The following is a 25,292-nucleotide window of genomic DNA, read 5'->3' as shown; positions in this document are numbered from 1 at the left end:
TTCTGTAGCTCTCACAATCTTGTGGGGAGCAAGAGGCCACAAAGGAAATAAAATTACTCTTTGTAGGGTGTATGACAGGCGCAATATTTGTAATGACAGGTGTATGATAAAATCTCTGCCTATTACTGATTAAGTCATAAATACATTCCAAAAAAACCTTTTACATTAAGGAATCTTGAGAATTGTTGCATATAATTAACATACATGTGGGAGTCTCGTTCCTATTTTAGGTACCCAAGATTCCTTTATTTTTTGTTGAGTCCCACTTTTTAGCTCTTCCTCATTTGAAATGAGGAAGTGGAATAATTTCCTGAGCTATTAGTGCTACATGTGAGCATACTTATTTTATTCACATTATACAGCCAAAACTTTTGCAATATGGTTCAAAACCCACATAATCCCTAATCCAACACTGTGTTTATCAGCCTCTCCCATAATTCCTAGCATACTGTGCATAACACCATTTCCCCATTTCTTTGTCTATTAATAGAGAAACATAAACTCCTGTGTTTCACCAAGCTTTCCTAGGATTATTTTATGCAATCACTTATCCTGAGATAACCCTTCAAATCTGACAGCCAGATCAGTTAGGAAGGAAGCTACATGGTGAAGACTCCGAAAAAACATTTAAAAAGAAAGTGCTAATCTTTTGTGTATTTCAGGTCACAAGACCATTTTATTATTTGAATGACAATGCTGCCTGTTAACACAAAATGAGCTGCAACATGTTCAGACAAATGTCATATGTTACAGATAATTTTCTGCAAGTGTGGTGTACTGATGAAAAAGTCATCTAAATCAGATTCTGGTTCAGATCTTCACATCACCATGAAAGCTTAGTGGGTGACCTTGGGTTAGTAACACACACTCAGCCCAACCTATCTCACAGGCTTGTTGTGAGAATAAAATGGGGAAGGGAGAACCATTCATGACGCCCTGAGCTCCTTGAGAGACCAGTAGGATAAAAATGAGAGACCAGTAGGATAAACAGAGTATTACAGATAAACAAGGGTGGAACTAGAACATAAGAACATAAGAGAAGCCATGTTGGATCAGGCCAATGGCCCATCCAGTCCAACACTCTGTGTCACACAGTGGCAAAAAAATTTATATATACACACACACACTGTGGCTAATAGCCACTGATGGACCTCTGCTCCGTATTTTTATCTAAACCCCTCTTGAAGGTGGCTATGCTAGATGACAGTATAAAACTAGATGACAGTATAAAAGAGAACCCAGCAGTCCTGTATAATATCCTCTTGTTATCAATGGGGAGGAAGTACATTTTTGTGCTGTCTTTATAGGTAACTTTTCCTCACCACAATAAGACTAAAGTGACTTAAGTTCTGTAGATTGTGTAACCCTTTTACTGTGGCCCTTTCCCTGTAAATGAATTTGAGGAGCAACATGAAAATGTAAATAAAAGCAACTGGCAAAGTGGCTTGTCAAAGACCAGTTTAGGCTGAAATTCAACTCTCCCCCCCCCCCCCTTAGATGCCCCTAATATAACAACACTTTAAACTGTAGTTCACCCCTAGAACATCCCTAGAGCGTGTTGCTCAAAGCTCAGTGTTTAAACACCTTCAAGCAACTACAATATTTTCAGCAACTTCCTTGGCAAAGCACCACTACCATCTTAAGAAAACATGCACTGTATTTCAGCAAATGCTCCTCTGTAAATTTAGAAAGATGTTTTTTGTTTCATCTTGCCTAATGGGAATTACTTTGAAAAATAATTGGGTATACAAGTAAACTAGAATAAAAAAATTTAGCTGTTTTCAGTTAAACAGAAGATGAGACTGTCAAAATTCTACAGGCATTCACAGGCTAACTCTGCAGAATAAAGTCAAGCCTTTCTAGACAACCATGAACTGTGTTTCCTCTGCTGGTTGCAGAATTCTTTCAGAGTAGTTGTTTTTTTATTATAGCGGTCCTTAGACCAGACCAGTGCATAATCGGTTCTACAACTTCATCCTCTTATAGCACTGTCACCCACACATTTGTAGATGATGTCCTCACTTTTCTTTCTGTAAACAAACAAAAAACCTAGGGTCCAAAACAAACCCAGAAATATACTGATTTTGACATTTGAATGCTTTTTTTTTTTTTTACCCCAATCCATATAACAAACTTTTGTACAAGAATACCCCTCGAAGTCTTAAAACAAATTAATAATGCTCCATACTGGACAATAAAGAACTTGAAGCTACTTCTGCCAACTTCCTTCCACAGAAAAGAAGAAATTTTGACTAAACACAGTCTGAAACTTGCTTTTTTATAATAGAGAATTCATTGGAGTACATCTCTATTCCTCATACACTCATCAACCTAGTTGGTCCTTAATAGGCTTCGCTTGCTCAGATTTCTCAAGAAATGGTGCCAACAAAACTTTATCATGTAACTTGGGATTGGTGGGTGGGGGGTACTCTTGTTGGTTTCGTTTTTAAATTTTTATTAAGTTTCAATATAAAGGGGAAGAAAGGGGAAGAAATGGTGCAAGGATATAGAAGCAAAAAAAGGGAGGGGAGTTGGGGGAGAACAAGGCAAAGGAAAAAGAAAAGAAAAGCAGTAAATAAAGCTGTTACATTTCCACCTTCCAAACCTGATCTTAAATCTTTCTACCTGCAAGTCTTAAATTTTAACCCAATCCAACCGTTACTTTCTACAGTCTTCTTATTTTATTATATATATTTTACTAGTTATTACTTATAATGTAAATCTATACTATTCATCTTTAATGTCCACAAACGAGAAAAGCAAAGAAATAAATCACAAAATAAAATCCAGTAGCTTATTTTAACCATCTTAGGGATAAGTACTAACTTTAACCATCCTAACAATAATCATAAGGAGAGAAGATGTATATAAGCTCTTCATCCTTAACACTACCTTAGCTATTTCCAACAGAGAAAAAATCATAAAAATAGCAAAGGACCAAAATAGAGCCTAACAGATATTACTTTATCTGTTTCAATATCAACAAAATCTATTGCTAAAAAGAAAACAAAAAAACAAAACAAAAACCAAGAGCAGATCTTTATTTTTAAATACCTGTGTTGTCTACCTTATTGTAAATTGACCCAAATTAATTAATTATTTGTCTAGATTAAATATTTAAATATTGAACTTCATTAAACTTTTGGGAGAGTCATATTGCTCTAAAAATAAACACACACAAATTCAATAACTAGTGACAATCTCATTTCCCCTGCTTATTGTTTTTACCTAAATAAAAAATCAATCAATCTCTGTAATCCTCTCTCTATTAACTTGCTCCATGTAACTATAAGAAAAAAGTAGAATTCCTAAATAAAAACAGCCTCCTTTCTCTCACTTATTTATCCTACCCATGGAAAAAATCATATATCTCTATAACCCACTCTCTATTAAATTGACTAGTTTTAAAAATATGAAACCCATAAGTAAAAATAACAAACACGAAAAAAGCATTCAGATTCTAAAAAGTCTCATTTGCCATTTAAAAATCACATGTCTCTAAAAATCACGCTTGTCATTCCCACTTCGTTTCAAGACCGCATGCCAGTTCCCTTTTGTTAATTTCATGTTAAGCAATTACAAAAACAGCAACAGTTTATAATCCCTTCTTTTTAAATTTTCCAAGACTTGATCTTCTTGAAGTAGTCTGCCTTTTCTCCCTTTAGCATATATATCCATTTTATTAAGTGTTATGAGATCTCCACACCATCACTTCCTCCTGCATGAATTTTACTTAAGCTTGATTTCCGCCTCATTTTTGTAACTACGCACAATGTCTCCATTGTCTCCATTTTGATTTCTTTCAACTCCTTTCCCACTGGATCTTTCTCCGCCTCTCCCATCTCCATAGACATCACTGGCAGCGGTCATTTTGTAGAAAAAGAGGTGGTGGAGCTCATCCAGGTATTGGTATGCAGCTGCACATACTATTCAATGGACAAGGAGGAGGAGAAACTCTCAGAAAGGTACAGGAGCTGTGCTCCTGTGAACTCCCATTGAATCTGAGGCCTGATCACTGGGATCCCTTCATCATTCCACTCGTGCAGATTTTCAGTTTCGCTGTGTTTTAAAATAAAAATTTCCATCTTGTTCTGTATTAACTCTGCTAGCAGACCAATTTCCTGCTTTAAGGAGGATATGACAATCATAATATCTTTTTTTTTATCAAGCGCTTCAGGTTGAATTGCCATTTTCTCCGCAATATAACTCAGTCTGATAATCAAAGTTAAAAAACCAACTCAAAGTCCCAGATAGTCTATCTTTCTCAATCTCCTCCAGCCATAAATTTTTCTCTTACAATTTGGTTGTAATAATTTCAATTCCAATCAGATATCAAAAGCATTTCTCTTAAAAAATATAGCAGACTTTTGTTCAATCCGTATTAAAATAAAATGCTCTCATTATAGCTTGATTAATTGTAAGCCAAATCCATTCAAATGTCCATGTTCAGTCCAATTTAAGTTTTAAAGAGTTCTTAAGTTTGTTGTCCTTTTGAAGCCTTGCTGTCAGAAGACCCCTCCAGGATCTTCCTCAAGATACCACAGAGTGGTACCCCCACTGCTGCCCTGGTTTGGGGGGTCGCCGAGAGCGAGCTCCGCACACCCCACCAAGCTCAAGATGTCAAAACCCAGAAGTCACTCTTGTTGGTTTCTACGTAACATCCACAAGTAACTTCTTAACTGTACAGAAGAAATTACTATAATCTTCCTTTGCCTCATGACTCTGAGTTCCTTCTTTTTCATTGATCCAAAACCCAGTTTTTCTGTCTCATGTTCAATCCAATTCAGAAAGTGTTCTCAAACAATGTATTGTATTTACCATTCAGCTCAGCCAAGCCAGGACCTTGGAATGCACCAGGCTCAGCTGAGCACAACAGCAGAATACAACCCATCCCAAGTCTATAAAATAAAGCTAAAAATTCAATAGTTGGTATTCAGATCTGTCATAGACAGGACTGGCCCTGTCACTAGGCAAACTAAGCAATTGCCTAGGGTGCCGGCCTTCTGGGTGCACTTAATACCTCCCCCCACACCCCTAGTGACCCCCCCCCCAGAGGATGGCAAAAAAACACCCCAACCTCTCCAGGATCCCTGGCAAAACTGGCCTGGAGAAAATTGCTTCCTGATCCCAAAGTGGCAATTGGCATTTCCCTGAACATGTGAGAAAGCGCCATGAGAACTAAGAACTGATGCAACCCTTCCTGCCCTCCCTCTCATAATCTGTCTAAGTTCACAGAATCAGTATGGCTATCTGCCATCTAGCCTCTGTTTTAAAACCTCCAAAGAAGGAGAGCCCACCACCTCCCAAGGAAGCCTGTTCCACCGAGAAACTCAGTAAATTCTTCCTATACTTTTGATATAATTTGAACCTGTTGGTTCTGGTTCTACCTTCTGGGGCAACAGAAAACAACTCTGTACCATCCTCTATATGACACCCCTTCAAGTACTTGAAGATGGTTATCACATCACCTCTCAGTCATCTTCTCTCCAGGCTAAACATACCCAACTCCTTCAGACTTTCTTGATATGACTTTGTCTCCAGACCCCTCACCATCTTCATTGCCCTCCTCTGGATACGTTCCAGCTTGTCTATAACCTTCTTAAATTGTGGTGCCCAAAACTGAACACAATATTCTAAGTGAGGTCTAAGCAGAGCAAAGTAAAGTGATACCATAACTTCACATGATCTGGATAATATACTTCCGTTGATACAGCCCAAAATCACATTTGCCTTTTTAGCTACCATATTGCACTGCTAACTAATGTTCAGTGAATGGTCTAAGACCCCTAGAACAGATCCTTTTCACACATACTACTGCCAAGACAAGTCTCCCCCATCCTATAACCATGCATTGGATTTTTCCTACCTAAATGCAGAACTTTACATATATCCCCCTTGAAATTCACTTTAGTTTAGCCCAGTTTTCCAGCCTGTCAAGATCATCCTGTATCCTGACTCTGTCTTCTACTGTATTTGCTAACCCTACCAATTTAGTATCACATGCCGATTTAATAAGCATTTCCTCTGTTCCTTCATCCAAATCATTTATAAAGATATTAAACAAAACAGGGCTCAGCATAGATCCTTGAGGCACTCCACTTGTCATCCTCTCCAAAAGGATGAGGAACCATTCACAAGCACTCTTTGGGTGCGATCTGTCAACCAGTTACAGATCCACCTAACGGTAGCAGGATCCAAACCACATTTTACCAACTTGTCAACAAGGACAGTATGTGGAACCTTATCAAAAGCCTTTCTGAAATCAAGATAAACTGTGTCTACAGCATTCCCCTGATCCAGCAAGGTAGTCACTTTCTCAAAAAAAGAGATCAGATTAGTCTGTCATGACTTGTTCTTGAGAAACCCATGCCAGCTCTTAGTAATCACAGCCATCCATTCTAAATGTTCCAGGACTGACTGTTTGATGATTTGTTCTAAAACTTTTCCAGATATAGATGTCAAGCTGACGGGTCAGCAGTTACCCCAGATCCTCCTTTTTCCCCTTTTTAAAGATGGACAAACATATGCCCACCTCCAGTCTTCTGGTACCTTATCTGTTCTCCAAGAATTCTCAAAAATAATGAACAGACGCTTGGAAATTACATCCTTGAGTTCTTTTATTACACTTGGATGCAATTCATCTGGCCCTGAGGACTTAGTTTCACTTAACGAACTAGGTGTTTATGTACTACCCCTATGGTGATCTTAGACTGCACTTCCCTTCCCTCATCATATGTGACATGTTGAGCATCGTTTCCCTCACAAGAGAAGACTGAGGAAAAGTAGGAACTGAGCAGTTCTGCCCTTTCTCCATCACCTGTTACAACTTCACTTTCCTGTCCCCACAATGAGCCTACCATGTCCATGCTCTTTTTCTTACTTTGAATATAAGAAAAAGAACCCTTCACGATCAAGGTGTCTCCTCTGCCAGGTAAGTATTGCAGTAGGATGCGTTACCCTCTGCTGTTCTGGAAGACAAATATAAGAGGACACCTTACAAAGAGTGTCTATGTCCATGTGGGGATGGGAGCATTAAGTTGTTAGTGCACATTTTTTTTCAATTATAAAATCTATAAACACATCTGGAAAGCATATACTAACTCCGTAACTTTTAGCCTGAATGGGAAAGATAGAAGAGGTTATCTTTTAATAATGTTAGCTGATAGGAACATTTTCCTACAAAATGACCCCTGCTTGGATATATATTGGAATTGTTCTTCTATTACAGTTTAATTACACTGTATAAATGAAAAATGGGTCAGTTTAGACTTTTTAGGCTAGGTTGATGGTTTACCGTAATTCCTGTCTTGCTGATTAAATATTTATAGGTTTTCTGGAATAAATTTTACAAAATAATCTTAATAGCTGGAAACTGTCTTTTGAAGACTGTCTAGAAGCAATTTAGTTAACATTCTTTTTTCTTGTATTCTGTTGATGTTGGTTGTTGTATGATTTTATTAGCCCTGGATGTATACTGAGTCTGTAATAGCCTATAGCTAATAAATGACTACTGTTTCTTCCTTCCTAAAAAGCAACGTTGTTGTTTTTAGCATCTCTTGCCAGCCTAAGCTGATACTGGGCTTTAGCTTTTCTAACACTCCCCCTACAAGCACTGGTTATTTGTTTATATTCATCCTTGGTTATAACACCCTCCTTCCATTTCCTAAATGAGTCTGTTTTATATCTCAAGTCCTTTGAAATCTGTTTATGGAGCCACCTTGGCTTCTTTAGGTTGCTCCCATTTTTCTGCTCATAGAAATAGTTTGTGATTTTGCCTTCAATATTTCCCTTTTAAGAAACTCCCATCCCACTTGAACTCCTTAAGTGTTTCTGACCATGGGATTCTACCCAGCAACATTTTAAATTTGTTAAAATTTGCTTTCCTGAAGTCCACCTTTATAGTCTATGTACAGCTTTTCCTTTCCCTAAGACTGTGAATTCCAAAGTTACATGATCAGTGCTACCCAGGGTGCCCACTACTTTCACTTTGTCAACCAGTACTTCCCTGTTGGTGAGAATCAAGACCAAGATAGCAGATCCCCTTGTTTTCCTCCCCACTATCTGGAAAATGATGTTGTCTGCAAGACAAGTCAGGAATTTGTTTAACCTTTCATTTTTAGCAGAGTTGGACTTCCAACAGAAATCTGGGTTATACTGAAATTTACCATGACCACTGTGTCCTGTCTCTTTGAGAATTTATAATCTGTTCTAAGAGTGTCTCATCCAAGTCCTCTGCCTGGCTTGGTGGTCTATAGCAGACCCCCACCATAATATCACCATTATTTCTTACTTCCTTTATTTTTACCCAGAGACTCTCAACTTAATCTCCATGCTCAGATTCATGTATTTCCTCACCTCTTTTACATACAATGCTCCTTTACATATAATATATACACCTACCTCCTTTACATATAATGCTACTCCTCCCCTTCCTTATTCGTCTATCCCTTTTAGACAAGTTGTACCCCTCATTCCTAATATTCTAATTGAGTGTCTTTAGTTTAGTTTATTTATGATTTATATCCCACCCATCCCAGCAAGTGGCTCAGGGCGGCTCACAACATAAAATCCAACATAAAAATATTAAATTTAAGCATTTAACACAGTTAAAACAATTAAAACATTAGGGATAGCCTAAATCTAGAAGAGCTACACTTAGTTTCCTGTGCCAGTTAGTTATAAGCCAGCCGGAAGAGGGTTGTCTTACAGGCCCTGCGGAACTGTGCAAGGTCCCGCAGGGCCCTCACCTCTTCCGGCAGCTGGTTCCACCAGGAAGGGGCCATAACAGAGAAGGCCCTGTCCCTAGTAGATTTTAGGCAGGCTTCCTTTGGCCCGGGGATAGCCAGAAGATTTTGGGTTCCCGATCTCAGTACTCCCTCCGAGTTTCAGTGATGCCTATTAGGTCATAATCCTCTTCCTGTATTAGGACTCCCAGTTCCTCCTCTGCTTGTTTCCCATACTCTGCATAATTAGCATAGAAACATCAGAACCCATGCTTTATGTGCTCTGAGGTTTTCGTTTCTGTACTTCCCTGAGAGTTAACGTTTTCTAGTATATGTGCAACTCCTCGCAAATCTTCAGTGTTTTTATCTCCAATTACTAGTATCATACTAGGCTTTGAATTTTTGTCTCACTCCTCCATAGGATTTAGTTTAAAGCAGCCCTATAGCCAGAAAATTTTGGGTGGAGGGGCCCAGGAACTAAAAGATTTGGTGGGGGGGCCATGGGGCTTGGCTGCTTCTTCCCTCCAGCAGCCAGCCCACCCAGCCCCAGCTCTCTCTTGCACTCTCTCTGACTGTTGCTCTCTTGCTCTCCCCCATTGCTGTTGCTCTCCCGCTTTCTCTCTCGCTGCTGCTCTCTCTCTCCCCTGCTGCCGTTCTCCCCTTTGCTGTCACTCTCTCATTCTCGCGCTCTCTCGCTTTTGCTGTCGCTCTCTCATCTTGCTCTCTCTTGCTTGCTGCCACTCTCTCTCTCCTCCGCTGTCGTTCTCTCTCCCCTCTTGCTGCTGCTCACCCACGCTCTCTCACTGCCACTCTTCCCCATCGCTCACCCACTCTCAATGCCACTCTCTCGTTCTCGCGCTCTTTCATTGCTGCTCTCTCTCTCTCACTGCCGCTCTCCCATTCTCTCTCACTGCCCCTCTCTCACCACTGCCACTCTTCCGCTCTCTCTCGCTGCTGCTCTCTCGTCTTGCGCTCTCTCATGTGCTCCCTCTTTCTCGCTCTTCCTCCCTTTTCCGGGGTCCTGGAGGCCCTCCAATGGAGGGGCCTAACATAGGGAAGGGTTTTTAATGGAGTGGCCTGCCCCCACCCCCAGGTCTCCCGTAGCCATGGCCCTGGTTTAAAGCCCTCCTTTTTAGGCTTGCAAGGCTCTTACCAAAGACATTTCCCCCTAGCCTCATGAGATGCAAGCCATCTCCCAACAGAAGAGCTTCATCTCAAAAGTGTAAGCCATGGTCAAAAAACCCAAACCTTTCCTCATTACATTATCTATGCGAGTCATTTATTTGCAGTATTCTTCTTTCCCTTCCTAAGTCGCAGCCTATGACAGGAAGAACTAATGAAAACACAATCTGTGTTCCCAGGTCCTTCACCTTTTTACTCAGAGCCACATAGCCTCTTTTAATACATTCTGGGCTATGCCAGGCATTATCATCTGTTCCCACATGGATGAACAAGAAGGGATAATAATCTGTGGGCTTGATGAGTCTGCCTAACCTTTCTGTCACATCCTGGATGCGTGCACTTGGTAGACAGCATAGGTCTCAAGATGACAAGTCTGGTCAGCACACTTCCGTCTCTACACTTCTCAGTAGGAAATCCCCAATTACCAGCACACACTTTCTCCTATACTAGGGAGCAGAGGCTCGAGACCTCTCATCCACAGGGCATTCCTCTTAGTACCACTGAACACAGGAACATCTGATTAAAACTATTACTTTAATACATTAAATTCAAATATTTCTGGTCTATCTGAACTCTGCCTCTGTCAACAGAAACCCATTTGTACGGCAGAACTATACAATTTGTCTAAAAGGCCACTGTCAACATCTTCAGGCTTGCTGTAAATTCTATGCCAAATCTCTATCATATTGTTTAAGTTTAGGGGCAAAATAATTTGTGTGAAAATATACATTTCCCTCACTTTCTTCCCATGTTTGATGCTTATCTTATACTACAGCAACAGAAAATGAGGTCAAGCACTGCAATCCGTCTCAAGATCAGATGCTCTACAGTGGCTTAATGTTGGTATCATGTCAAACAATTATTTATGCCAGCCACAGTTTACAAACAAAACCATAGTTTCAGGTTCCAAACCACAGACCATAGATGCTTGTCTGGTTCCATTTTTATCAGCTTAGCATTCCAGATACAGTGGCTTCCAGATGTGACACACCACAGAGGAGTACGGTCAGTTCATACTTTACGCCAAACCATAGTTTCCTGGCTAACAGCAAAACATGGTTTGTCAACTAAGATGTGACACAAAACCACAGCTGAGCTTCTTAAGTGAACTGCTTTGTAAAGAGAGGCAACAAGAATATGTTATTCTAGAACAGTTTGGCTTTTGAAAATCTTCCAAAAGGACACATTATTTGACATGGACCCTGCTATTCTATATTAGTTAAAGGCAGTTGAAACAGCTATAGCAGGGGTGGCTAACGGTAGCTCTCCAGATGTTTTTTGCCTACAACTCCCATCAGCCCCAGCCATCAGCCATGCTGGCTGGAGCTGATGGAAGTTGTAGGTAAAAAAACATCTGGAGAGCTACCACTGGCCATCCCTGAGCTATTGGACTACAAAAAAGGAGATGTAAAAGAGATCACCGTGCGCTATTTATAAGTGAAAAGAAGCTTAAATATCACACAATTTAGGGCATAACAGATTTACAAATTCATGTAGAAAAAACTTTATGCTGCCTCTAGTGGAAAGTGCAAAACGCAATTTATAAAATAAAAGAGATATTCAAAATTTTTCAAAGATATTAAATGCAGCATCAACCCAGCATAACAACAGACCACTGACGACTTAAAACAACAGTTTCCAAGTTAAACAGTAAAAAATGATCAATCCCTTCATCAAAAGCCTCAGTGAACAGAAACATTTTGACCTGGCACCTAGAAAAAAGCAACACAGACATCAGGTGAGCCTGCTGGGGAAGTGCATTCCATAAGCAAGATGCCACTACTGAAAGAGCCATGTCTCCAGTGGCCACCCACCTCACCTCTGAAGGTGGGGCCACAGAGTGCCAGGAATGTGAGATCTTAACTGGCACTCTGGACAATATGGGAGAAGGGAGTCCTTCAAACTGTCCAAACAATTAATACAATAAATATGAGCAGATTAGAAAATGGATACTTACAGCCATAATTAACTCAAAGGGGTGCTTATATACCCTCACAGGAGACTGGTATTTCTGCACCATGGTTGCAAATAACTAGTGCTTCACAGATCTGAAAAAGTGATAGAATCAAGTCACGCATATTAACTATGGAGATTATGCATGTCACTTACCATCACTAAAATCTCACATCTTAAAACCACATAACAAAATGATTTCAGATAGCGATTTTAATCAGGAATTCATAAAACCATCATTATGATCAGAATATTTTTTCCTCAACATTTTTCTCGACTGCATATTTAAAACGTCAGTACTATTGCAAAGTTTGAGCGACTATACCTTAAACATAAATTGCTATATTTAAATGCCCTAACAGTACAAATACCTAACACTAGTATTTATATTCTGGTTCAGTTTATAACCACTCACTTAGAAAGTGAATGAACAGCAGCACACTGGGCTGCATATGACTGTCAGAAAAAATGCCACCACTAGCATAAAGCTACCGAGGTAATATTTGTGATGAACATATGGCATTACAATAACTGGTCTTTAAGACTCTAGTCCTCATGGTTATATAAATGTTTGAATAAACAAACTGATTTATTAGAAGGGCTGCCTAATATGGGGCCTCTAATCCTGCAAGTAGTATGCATTAGTATTAAAAGCTTAGATCTCATCTTCTGAAAATGAAGTTCCCTTGTTTTATTTCAGTTTCTTTCAGACAGGCGTGCAAATGCTACCGACTTAGAGAGTGTACTTATGACATGTCATCTATTTTGGTAGGCTGAGCTATTTCAATCCATAAAGAAAAGAGGGGGCCGCGCCGAGGCAAAACGAAAATAAAAAGACAAATGGTGCAAAGCAAAGAACTGTTAATGATTGTACAACCCCCAGGCATTTTGTGTTCAGCCTTGTCAGGGGGGATCTTTCAGATTCTTAAACGGAGAGCCAGTTTGGTGTAGTGGTTAAGTGTGCGGACTCTTGTCTGGGAGAACCGGTTTGATTCCCCACTCCTCCACTTGCGCCTGCTAGCATGGCCTTGGGTCAGCCATAGCTCTGGCAGAGGTTGTCCTTGAAAGGGCAGCTGCTGTGAGAGCCCTCTCCAGCCCCACCCACCTCACAGGGTGTTTGTTGTGGGGGAGGAAGGTAAAGGAGATTGTGAGCCGCTCTGAGACTCTTCGGAGTGGAGGGGGGATATAAATCCAATATCTTCTTCTTCTCCTTGAAATACACTATAAAGGTAAAAGGTAGTCCCCTATGCAAGCACCAGTCATTTTCAACTCTGGGGTGACGTTGCTTTCACAACGTTTTCACGGCAGACTTTTTACAGGGTGGTTTGCCATTGCCTTCCCCAGTCATCTACGCTTTCCCCCCAGCAAGCTGGGTACTCATTTTACCGACCTCGGAAGGATGGAAGGCTGAGTCAACCTGGAGCCAGCTACCTGAACCAGCTTCCACTGAGATCGAACTCAGGTCGTGAGCAGAGCTTAGGACTGCAGTACTGCAGCTTTACCACTCTGCACCACAGGGCTCTTCAAAAATACACCATAGCTATAGTGTATATTGGGAATGGAACTTTATAAAAATTTATTTTATTTATTAATTTCTATCCTACCCTCTCCACAAATGGGCTCAGGGCAAGTTACAGCATGAAATTATAACAGTCACATTAAAATTTTAAAATATCAATTCCAAAGCAATAAAGATGGCAATTTAAGAATCATGCTATACTGGTCTGGTTTCAAAGTCTGTTGGTATTCCAATATAGCCAGATCTAACAGTTCCTGGTTTACTAATACCCTGCCCGCAACAATTGGAAAACAGTTTGAGAGTTTAAGCAGGAGGGGTCAGATAATATTTGACGTCCACAACCTCAACTAAAAGCATGGTAGAATAGCTCCCTTTTTACAAGTCCTGAGGAATTGTAAAAGATCCCGCAGGGCCGTGATCACTATTGCGAGCTCATTCCACCAGGTCAGGCCAGGGTCAAAAAAAGCCTTGCCCCTAGCTGAAGCTAGATGGATGTCTTTTAGACTGGGAGTTACCAATAGATGTTGACTGGACAAATGCAAGGCCCTTTTGGGGGCAATATGGGGAGAAGCAGTCCCGCAGATATGTTGAGGCATTAGGGATTTATGAATCTGAAAGATTCCCCACACGAAGCGGTATGCAAAACATATAGAGGTTATACAACCATCAAAAATTCTTTCCTTTCATTTGTCTTTTCATCTTTGTTGAATCATTTCAGTCAACAAAATCTATCCAATGCAACACTTACTTTGCAATACCTTTCAATAAAATAGAACAGACAATATAATAAACTCTCTTGAGATTTAATTTTAAATAAACACTGTCCAGGAGTATGTGCTTAAGAAAACACAAAATAATTCTAATAAGGAACAATAATTTTGCCATTTAAAAAAACCACTGACAATTCAGGCATTTGAAAAATGCTGAAAAGGTACTGCTAGGAGAAATATTAGTTTTCAAATCTTAGGATTTAATCATTACCCCTAATTATATTTTTTTAAAGTGACATTTTCAACCAAAACAAACAACAAAAGATTGCCATGACTATCACACCATAGCTACAGACTCCACAACCTTAACTGGAAGATAGCAAGCAATTCCTAAAGTGAGATCAGAAGGTTACTGTAACTTGCACTGGACAGCACATTTATTTAGTAGGTAGACATTTAAATCCTAATTAAAATTTATCCGTTTATTCCGTACAGAATATATTTTATATTTTAGCTACTTAGACTGCCATAGAGTTCAAAAGCAGAATAAATCATAAAAATCATGACTGAGCCATGGACACCTTAAAGAGGCCTCTTACCAAGTCCCTGAAAAAAATATATATATTTGGTTTATTGAATGCAAAACAAACTAATTTTTACTTTACAAAATGATTCTAGCTCACTCCACCCCTGAGATTTGAAAGCTAGCAGCAATCATTTTAAAAAATAAGAACGTTTTAGAATCACTTATAATAATTCTTAGCTTTCTCAGCACAACTGAGGTGCTAATTAATACAGTGAATGGTCCTAGATTGGTTTAGTATATGTTGGGTCAGCACAAAAAATGAAGAGAGATGGGTGAAAAGCTTAACTTCCCAGAGATAACTTAGCTGTCTCCCAGACACTCACTAGGAAAACCCCTAAGGGATGCACAGACTTAAATACCCACTGAATGTAATTCCCAAAAGAGATACTAACATCTTATCTTTAGCGCCCACCTGCACTGGTCTCATGTACACAACTGACATAGAAGTCTCTTCTAACATCCGTTCATAGGACAGATGATCAGGACCAGATTTGGGGCGGGTGGGAGAGAGTTCTTTACCGGTAACAATTGACTGCTTTTCCAATTAATCTAGGAATGCTAATGAAAGTTAACATTTTCTTCCCAGAGATAGACTCAAGTGGGCAGCCAGGTTGGTCTGAAGCAATAGAACAAAGCAGTAGAAGAGTGCACCTTTAAGACCAACTAAGTCTTATTCAGAATGTAAGCTTTTGTATGCTCTAAGCAGACTTCATCAGACAAAAATGGAATGTCAAGCAGTCCTAAATACAGAGAAAGTGGGCAGTGACTTGGTATGTAGAGTCATGGAAATGTTTTTAGCAGATTAAAAGAATCACAAATTGGGGTCTGTGTTTGTTAGTGTTGTTGTTAACTGGGCTGAAACTACAGTGGAGGGTGATAAAAAGTAGATTGATGTCATAGGTGTGAAGTGCCATAAATCTGGGTATCATTCTGGCTTTGTTAATTCTGGGTTTAAATAGAGGGCATTAGTTTCCCAAGAGGTTATAACATCATTATCGTTTGTCATTAGAAAAAAGTGGAAGATATGTTAGTATATGTAATAAGATAAACAGCCAATATCCCTTATTTGAGTATGTCAATGCAAACCCCACCCCCCACCCCCAATATTCTGATACCTTCCTGAGCATTCAATGGGTGACCTCAAAGTAGCTGTTTTACTGCAAAGGAACTTCAAGAACAGAATAGAGAAAGAAATTGCTGAGTTACAATTATTATGAAACTTGGAACAAACACCTCCCCAGGACTAAACAGGATATTGGTTTTTTTATCTCATTACATAAGCTAAGTCAACTCTCACTGAGTACAGCTATACATCCACAGTATTCCAATGTATTTCTCTTTTAGAACAGTGTATCAGAATAATGGGGGGGGGGGGTTGGAAGCAGCCCCATGCTGGCTAGGACTGATGGGAGTTGTAGGCAAAAAACATCTGGAGAGCTACTGTTGGCCACCCCTATACTAGCCCATCTTCCACTATATTTTAATGTACCCTTTTTTTCTAATGGCAAACTAGAATATATTTCTCTTTTAGAACAGTGTATCAGAATATTGGGGGGGGGGGTTGTATTGACATACTCAAATAAGGGATATTGGCTGTTTATCTTATTACATATACTACTTTTTTCTAATGGCAAACGATAATGATGTTATAACCTCTTGGGAAACTTTTTTCTAATGGCAAACGATTATGTTATAACCTCTTGGGAAACTAATGCCCTCTATTTAAACCCAGAACTAACAAAGCCAGAACGATACCCAGATTTATGGCACTTCACACCTATGACATCAATCTGCTTTTATCACCCTCCACTGAGGTTTCAGCACATTTAACAACACTAACAAACACAGACCCCGATTTGTGATTCTTTTAATTGCTAAAAACATTTCCATGACTTCACATACCAACTCACTGCCCACTTTCTCTATATTTAGAACTGCTTGCCATTCCATTTCTGTCTGATGAAGTCTGCTTAGAGCATTCTGAATAAGACTTAGTTGGTCTTAAAGGTGCACTTGTCTACTGCTTGTTCTGTTTTCTTCCCAGGACTGTGTTTTAGTTTTGAGTTTCTGTGGAGAAGCACCATTTTAGGCTATGGTTATCTGGGAGTTGGAAGGAAGAGGCCATCAAACTGGATTCAGGCTTTGACCTACTCTCCTCCTCCTCCCCCCTCCCCTGCAGTCTGGAAGCAGCAATTCTGAGGAGGCGTCCTAGAGAGGCAGGAAGTCTTTCAGGCTGGTCTCCCAGAAGGCTGCAGGAGGGAAAACTAGTTCCTGGGTGGGAACTGGGGTTTATATTAGAGATTTTTGGCAGGAAGCCTGCAGTTGGAGTTGGGTTTTGAGTTCAGAGAGTTTGATTTGAGTCTTGGAGACTGGTGAGTTCTGAAGGTATCGTCATCCAGTGAGGGCAAGTTGTATAAAAGGGAAAGAAGGAGCGTTTTTCCCTAGTTTGATTTATTTCTTCTGTTCCCTATTTTAAAATACCTGTATATAGTTGTAAATTTTAAATAAATGTTTTGTCTTTTTAAAAGGTAGTCCCTCTGTACCACGTAGTTTCCCCAACCGCCTTAGACCACGCTACTGCAAGAGGGGAGTGCAGGGAAGAGGGAAGGCATACAGTTGGCAAGGGTGCCAATCCTCCCAAAGAAGGACTTTGGTCTCTGTGTTAACCACGTGCTGGGTTGGCAGAGGACCTTGAGGCCAGGCCTCAGAACTGGCAAGGGGGATTGGGAGTCCTGTTCCTCTCAGTCAGGAACTCCTAAATTGAGCAGGTAGTGGCAGCGTGCCCAAGTGGCAGGAAGAAGATTAGCTCCCTTCAGGAGTTGGCAACTCAAAGGGGAGTTGACGGGACTGGGTCTGAAGGCAGAATCAGGCTGGTTCCGTCCCACTTGGTGGCAGCGGTGGATTGGACAGACAGAGGGGACAGAAGACCAAGCCAAGGGTCTGAACAGGCATTTTAAGCTGGGGTACCCACCAGGCAGTGACAGAAGTGTTATTTTCTTGGGTCAACTGGAGTAGGGAAAGTTTAGTTCAGTTAGGATGGAGCCTATCAAGATGTGGGACATCCTGAATATGATGAAGCCGCAGCTCCAGGAAGAGTGTGCAAAGCGTAAACTGGAGTATGAAAATATGACTGTGCTAGATTTGCAAATCTTCCTAATTTACTACTACCATTGTGCAGGGGCTCCTGCAGAAGTGTAACCAGACTCATCAGTGGAGAGCCTCCAGCTGCAACTGGAAGGAAGGCTGATCGAGAGCAATGGAAGCATGAGCATGAGGTGCTGCGTCTGAAAGCAGCCCAATACAAGAAAAGTAAAGTCACCCAGGAGGGGGAGAACCAGCCTATCTCAAGCCTTGAGGGAGGGTGTTCCCAAGGGGAAGAGGGATGTAGCTTTCCCCAAGTGCAGCAAGAGGCTGTGGATGTTGGTAGCGAGGAAGGGAACCTGTCTGGCATAAAGGATGTGCATGCTGAAGAGACAGAGGCGGAGAGTGGAGATTTTACAGGAGGTTCGGAGAGCAGCAAGGCTAATGTGGGCTCAGAGGAGCACATAGCTGAGGGCTTGGGGGAACGGGAGTGGTTCCAGGAGGAGGTCCAGAGTGACCTTAGGTTGGAACCAGTTCACCAAGTAGCAGTGGATCAGGAAGTGAGATCTTCAGAGACTCTCTCAGAGCAGGTTGTCTTGAAGCAGGGCAGACAGGAGTCCTGGGAAACTGTGGAACCTTCCAGGCAGGAAGGGGATCAGTTGGGTATTGCTGAAAAACCAACTGAGGGGACTGAGAACCCAAACCAAACCTTTGCTGAGGGTCCTGGAAACAGTGGGACTAGGGGTGGCTTGGAGGAACAGAAGACAGAAAGTCTGGGGGAGCCAGAAACATTCCTGTCAGAGGTTCAAAGTGACCCTAGTCTGGAACCACTGTATAAGGTGGCAAGGGACCGGGAAGTGGAGTTCTCAGAAGCTGAGATAGGGGATAGGGTGATGGTTTTCCTGCCCCTTCATATCGGTGAAATGAAACTGAATGGGAGGGACCCCATGTGATTGTGGATGACCTGGACGATGCTACTTATGTGGTGGCTATGGAGAGGGCTGGAAAGACAGCTAAAGTGGTGCATGTGAATATATTACAGCCATTCTCTACAAGGCCCATGGTGCTGCATATAGGTAGAAAGGAAGGAGACAATGAGAAGCTGAACAAATGCCAATTTGGAACATCAGAGATGGTTTTTGGGGAGGACAGAGTGGACAGAGGGAACATTCCACTAATGAGGGATAAAGAAGAAGCAACTGTGTGGGTAGTGGGCAGTTTCCAACCTCATGTGTAGGGCCAAGAATTCCCTCCTTTGACAGACCATTCATCCCAACAACTGCATCTGAGGAAGAGCAAGCTCCAGAGGTGGTCCGGGAGGATCCAGGAATTCCAGAGGAAGAGGAAGCACATTGCTGAACGCGCAATGGAATTGCAGACTTTTTGTCCAGAAAGGACGTGGACACTTAGGGTGTCGGACTTGGTAAATTGTTGGCGGAAATTTCCTGATTTGTATATGTTCTATTTTTGGTTAATGAGTTTCTCGTCCATTATTTTGGATTCTGCTACGGGGTCCCGTCTGCAGGAGGAAACCCCTCAACTCAGAATCTAAGGAGGCGGAGGTGTGGAGAAACACCATTTTAGGCTATGGTTATCTGGAAGTTGGCAGGAAGAGGCCATCAAACTAGATTCAGGCTTTGGCCTAGTCTCTTCCTCCTCCCCCCTGGAAGCAGCAATTGTGAGGGCAAGTTGTATAATAGGGAAAGAAGGAGCGTTTTTCCCTAGTTTGATTTATTTCTTCTGTTCACTATTTTAAAATGCCTGCATATAGTTGTAAACTTTAAATAAATGTTTTGTCTTTTTAAAAGGTAGTCCCTCTGTACCACCTAGTTTCCCCAACCGCCTTAGACCTCGCTACTGCAGGAGGGGAGTCCAGGGAAAGGGGAAGGCATAGAGTTGGCAAGGGTGCCAATCCTCCCAAAGAAGGACTTTGGTCTCTGTGTTAACCACGTGCTGGGTTGGCAGAGGACCTTGAGGCCAGGCCTCAGAACTGACAAGGGGGATTGGGAGTCCTGTTCCTCTCAGTCAGGAACCCCTAAATTGAGCAGGTGGTGGCAGCGTGCCCTAGTGGTGGGAAGAAGATTAGCTCCCTTCAGGAGTTGGCAACTCAAAAGGGAGTTTTTGGGACCGGGTCTGAAGGCAGAATCAGGCCAGTTCTGTCACAGTTTCTAAAGGCAAGGAATGCGGGGGGGGGGGGGGTTGCGGGACAAAGCCTTCCTAAACAAAAACACAACAATCTGTTTGCCAGGAAGTCACCAAACCATTATATTTAAGTGGCTGGAAAGAGGCTTTTTAAGGCAGCCATGCAGGACAAAATCAAATTAAGATCAAGGAAGCACTTCAATGAGCAGCTGTTCTCTTCTTTCTACCCTAAAAATGAGCAGCTGTCTCTTTTTTCTACCCCAATTCCTGCACGGAGTGCAAAGTTCTCAAAAACAAATTTTAAAAGAACCTTGTCAGTTTAAAAAATAGGGGTCAGTGGAAATGGGGTATTAACAATGATCTAGTATGTTCATTACATATTAATCTACCACCGACTAACAAATATTCGCATGTTGTAGACATAAGTGCCTCCTAATTGCAAGTTCTTTTCCAAAATTTCCTGTAGAAAGGAGCACAGCAACATAAGCCCCCCAAAGCAGACATTTCCCTTAACACGCACAGGGAGGAGAAAGTAACAGAAGGCCAGCAGAACAATATCAATACCTGACAGGCAAAACCACTCACAAATTACGTCATATCCTGAAAACGTCACTTTCATCATTTTTAGACAGCAGGACAGGAGATGAAAAAAATACAGACGCAGACAAGTGACCAGAAAAAAAAACAAGAAAAGAGGAAATCAAAATCAAATTAAAAGGCAATGTTTAAAGCTGGAGGGCCTGAGTGTAAACCTCCGAGGCAGTGAAAAGAAAAAAAAGAGAGAAAACGAAGGCAATTGTGGGCAGCAGTAGAAAGCGACCAGAGGGACCTGTGACGGAGGAAGGAATGATTAAGTTAAGAGGGAATGAAGCTATACCCGGCAGACTGGGTGTCACAGGGTTTGTATTGTTTCCGAGAAAAAGAGCAAGAGGGGATGCGCTGCAAGACTCACAACAGAGCCCCAGTGTGGTTTAAGATACCACAACAGATGATGGTAGGGCAGGGCTCATAAACAAAACAGGGATAGGGCACGGGAGGGGAGGGGAGGGAAGGGGAGGGAGGCAACAGTAGCGCAACATGCAAAAACAGAAAGGTTAAAAAAAAAAAAAAAGACACACACCTGAACTTACTTTCGGGCATGAAACCCTTGGCAAAGCCTAGCGCGTTGAAGGGAAAGCAAGGAACCCTGCAAGAGTCATTAAAGTATTAAAACGCATTCTTGGGAGGGAAGGCAGCAAAAGCGGAAGGAAGGAAGGAAGGGAGGGAGGGAGGAAGGAAGGAAGGAAGCAAGGAAGGGAGGGAGGAAGCAAGGAAGGAAGGGAGGGAGGAAGGAAGGGAGGGAGGGAGGAAGGAAGGAAGCGAGGAAGGAAGGAAGGAAGGAAGGAAGGAAGGAAGGAAGGAAGGGAGGGAGGGAGGGAGGAAGGAAGGGAGGAAGGAAGGAAGGAAGGAAGGAAGGGAGGAAGGGAGGAAGGGAGGGAGGAAGGAAGGAAGGGAGGGAGGAAGCAAGGAAGGAAGGAAGGAAGGGAGGGAGGGAGGGAGGAAGGAAGCGAGGAAGGAAGGAAGGAAGGAAGGGAGGGAGGAAGGAAGGGAGGAAGGAAGGAAGGAAGGAAGGAAGGGAGGAAGGGAGGGAGGGAGGAAGGAAGGAAGGAAGGGAGGGAGGGAGGGAGGGAGGGAGGGAGGGAGGGAGGAAGGAAGGAAGGAAGGAAGGGAGGGAGGAAGGAAGGGAGGGAGGGCCGGGGGGTCCGAGCCAAGAGCTACGAAGCAGCCGGACACGGCTTTTGTTTCGGGCTTTGCTGCGGCCGACGGAAGGGAAAGAAGCGCGGGGAGCTCCTGGCCGGCGCGGCGAAGGCAGAGCAAGGCTGGCAGGCAGGCGGCCGCAGAGAGTCGCCGAGGGGGGATTAAGAGGGCCGGGGGGGGGGGCACCGGCTGCGCAGGCGCTTCGCTCACCTTCTCTCGCTAGGGCCGGCTGACACCCAAGCTCATTCCGGCTCCCCGTCCAGCTCCCCCGCTGCTTTGGGTGACCCTGCCCCCGCCGGTTCCGGGGAGCAGCGCAGCGCCAGCAGCAGCAGCCAGGCCCGCTGTGAAGCCACCGGCAGGGCTGAGGAGGCGCAGGGCCGCCTGCCACCTAGCGCGCCTGCGCACTAAAAAAGAACGGGCCATTCCCCCCCCCCCCTCTTTTTCTCGGAAGGGAGCTCGGTGCGCACGCGGCTGTGCGCATGCTCGGCTCAGGCCGGTGGGCTGGATGTTTCGGCGGCTGCGCCAGCTGGAGAGGGCCCGCGCAAGCGGACGTCAAAGCGGGGTTGCTTTTCACCTTCTCGCCCGTTGTGATGTTGGTGTCCTTTTCGGAGATGCTGCGTTCTTCTTCTGCACGGGTGTCGTTGCGTGCTGCCGCTTTGGTGACGCGCCGGTGCCCAGGCGAGAGAACAGAACGATGGGCAGAGGCAAACCTATTTTGCAAAGTTAAAATCCCCCCCCCCCACCGCCGGATGCCCAGTTGGTAGTCATCTTTCACTAGGAAGCATTGGAGAAATAAGGTGAAATAAAACGTCAAGTGAGAAAAGTGAGATACATTTGGGAAACCACCAGACTGATCTAGTGCTTCAGAAACAATTCCATAGAATTCAGAATGGGGCATTCCTTTAATCAAATTGCACATTTAATCTGAGGGTGTCAGGAAGTATTGTGTATTGCATGTACTCTTCCATGAAAAGATCCAGTGCTCTGCTTTTTCGGGGCAGCTATTTCGCTTTCTTCTATTATTCCCTAAAATTCCTACTTTGAATAGCAAAATTTGGCATCTCCCTCTGCTCCCCACCCCCCCAAATTTAATAGCTTTTTAAAGATTAAGCCTGTTTTTGAGCTGCACGCTCTTGTTCGGAACCCACTCAAGAATCAGCAGGAGATTAAAAATAGATGTGCTACACTGTTTCTGGTCCTGTTGTCCAACTGTATAGGCAGATATGTTGCTAGGAGTTCTCTTGGATATGTATCTTGCCTCCTGCCATCTCCACCCCCACACACTTGGCAGTCAGTTAATACTGGGCCCTGAATTAGTGCGCTTTCCAGCACAGCTTCATGAATGGCAAATGCAGTCGGTAGCTCGGGGCAGTGCAGGCCTTCCGCATTCTGAAAAGCACAGAGGTCTTTTAAATAAATATACAGGAATATTAAATTAATAAACTGAAACTAAATGCTTTAGCATTTTAGAGGTGATTTAGATTATAATGCTATAAACGACGTCTGCAAAACCAGGGCTTTTTTCCTTTTAAAAAAAAGCCCATCAAGAGCTCCAGGAAGCCGGTCCGGTCCCGCAAGCCTGGCTGACGAGTCAGGCCCTGAGAAGCCGGAGACCTCTTTTTTGAGCCAGAGCCCAGCTGGAAGAAGAAGAAAAAAGTCCTGAGTAAAACCAATCAACATTGCCAGAGGTTCTTAAATTCGGCTTTGCTACTGTACTGTAAAGAAGTATTTTAACCTAGTAGTTGCCATGGTGTAAATAAATGTGACAGGGAAACTGATAATTACCCACATTAATTCTAATCCAGCTGATCTTGCTGACTCGGTTAACAGCCTAGCTGGAGAAGCAAGACAATGCAGCTGCAATAGTGGTTTTTTCCCTCTCCATTTAGCCCAGAAGATTGTGCCCTACTTTGACTCAATTGATCTGGCCACACGTGTTCTACATGCATTCAATTGAAGGTGCTGGTTATCATGTACAAATCCCATTATGGCCCTGCAACCTCATATCTGCAGGACTTGGGGTTCCCAGCCTCCATGGGGGGCCTGGAGATCTCTCAGTGTGATGACTGATTTCCATACTACCAAGCTCAATTCCTCTGGAGAAAATGACTGGTTTTGAGTGTGGTCTCTACGGTATTATACCCTGCTGAGCTCCCTTCCCTCCCCAGGCTCCACCCCCAGACCTTCAGAAATTTCCCAGCACACAGCTGAGAACCTTAGCAGACTTTCTCTCCTGGAATGCTCTGCTGTGACAGATTTGTTCACTTGAGCAAAACATTCTCAAGGTGCCACCCTGCAAATGGGTGAGATTGACAGCCACCTGCACATGGGCATTCTCTGTGGTGGCCAGCCATGGAAGGCACCCCAGTGGATGGATGGCAGGGGGCTCCTTCCTGGCACCTACTCCATGGGGAATGAAGAATGTGAGCGCAAGCTACCAAGGTAGAGATGGATGGGTGGCATCTTCCTGCTTCCTGCCCACCTCTGCATCTCTAAATGTTAGAAGGTAAGCATTGAATTTCAGCTGGTATGGGTCAAGGACTCCTTGAAGAAATCCCTTGGCACCTGTCGCATCAACCATCACCAGTGGTCTGACCTAGCCTCAGATCGCAAAGCATGGAGGCACACCATCCACCAGGCTGTCTCTTCCTTTGAGAACGCACGCATAGCTGGTCTCGAGGACAAAAGGAGGTTGAGGAAGAATCGCACTGCTACAGCACCAACCCCAAATCAGACTTTTCCCTGCAGCCACTGTGGCCGGACCTGCCTGTCCCGCATTGGTCTTGTCAGCCACCAGCGAGCCTGCAGCAGACGTGGACTACTGCACCCTTCTTAAATCTTCGTTCGTGAAGTCAAGCCGAGAGAGAGAGATGGGTCAACCAATGATTCATTCCAGTGCTGGAATGCTGTGACATCTTCACTCACCCCATCTCAGAGTTACAATGGCTGAGCCCCTTAATGAATTCACCAATCATAGCAGTGTCCAAAACATATACCTTCCAGTCAATTCACGAAGCATTATCCGGTGAGATTGCTAGTTCCAGCTCCTTATCCATGCATCATTTGCGGGTTTAACAACTCACTTCCTCTATAATGTCTTGTGGGGATGAGTCAGCCCCAAAGTGTAATACTCCCTAATGTGGGTTTATTTCACTGTCATCAGAGGGAGTATGTCTGAGCTTGTTTCACATATGAGCGACTTGACCTGGTCAGTTTTGGTCAGCATGCAGTGTTGCTCCTGTGGGAGAACAGAATTTTTTTTCTCAGAAGCGCTTTCTGCACCCATAGTGGCATATGTTTATATTTGAGATTTTATGCTTCTAATTATCTGCTGTGGAATCTGCACGTTACAGGAGTCTGCTCTGCGGTAAGCAGACCTATGGGCTACCATCACTGCATGTCTCTTGAGAAAGCACCACAGAACACCCCCAACACCCCAACGGTTGCATTGCAGGGCAAGGTTGAACACTATAAACAAGTTGTCTTTCATCTAGGATGTCTGCTGTAACCAAACTTTCTATTTTTGATTACTTCCAGAGTAAGGGTTTAAAAGCTCTCATCCGATGTATGCTTAGCTACCCATGAGGGGAAAAAAATGCAACAGTCCCTATGCTTTTATGTATAGTGAGGCTTATAAGCATATACCTAAATGAATAAAA

At 43.0% G+C, this 25,292-nt stretch overlaps 1 protein-coding gene across 2 annotated transcripts in view; it reads right to left on the bottom strand.

Moving 5' to 3' along the window:
* SEC14L1 (SEC14 like lipid binding 1) overlaps nt 1–22,015 on the bottom strand; it is a 64,746-nt gene extending 42,731 nt beyond the window's left edge. Inside the window, exons 1-2 of one of the 2 annotated variants that reach the window (XM_060252281.1) lie at nt 21,844–22,015; nt 11,863–11,953 (exon numbers count right to left, since the gene is read on the bottom strand). In XM_060252281.1, coding sequence (XP_060108264.1) covers nt 11,863–11,925 — 63 coding nt within the window. In that variant the 5' untranslated portion in view covers nt 11,926–11,953; nt 21,844–22,015. Of the gene's footprint in view, nt 1–11,862; nt 11,954–21,016; nt 21,039–21,843 lie in introns of those variants that run through there. The other variant, XM_060252280.1, reaches the window with a different exon arrangement.
* Between the last annotated feature and the right edge of the window lie 3,277 nt (nt 22,016–25,292).

Source organism: Heteronotia binoei, chromosome 13 (assembly GCF_032191835.1).
Source record: "Heteronotia binoei isolate CCM8104 ecotype False Entrance Well chromosome 13, APGP_CSIRO_Hbin_v1, whole genome shotgun sequence".
NCBI lineage: Eukaryota > Metazoa > Chordata > Lepidosauria > Squamata > Gekkonidae > Heteronotia > Heteronotia binoei.
This window is presented reverse-complemented; position numbering and strand designations above follow the sequence as displayed.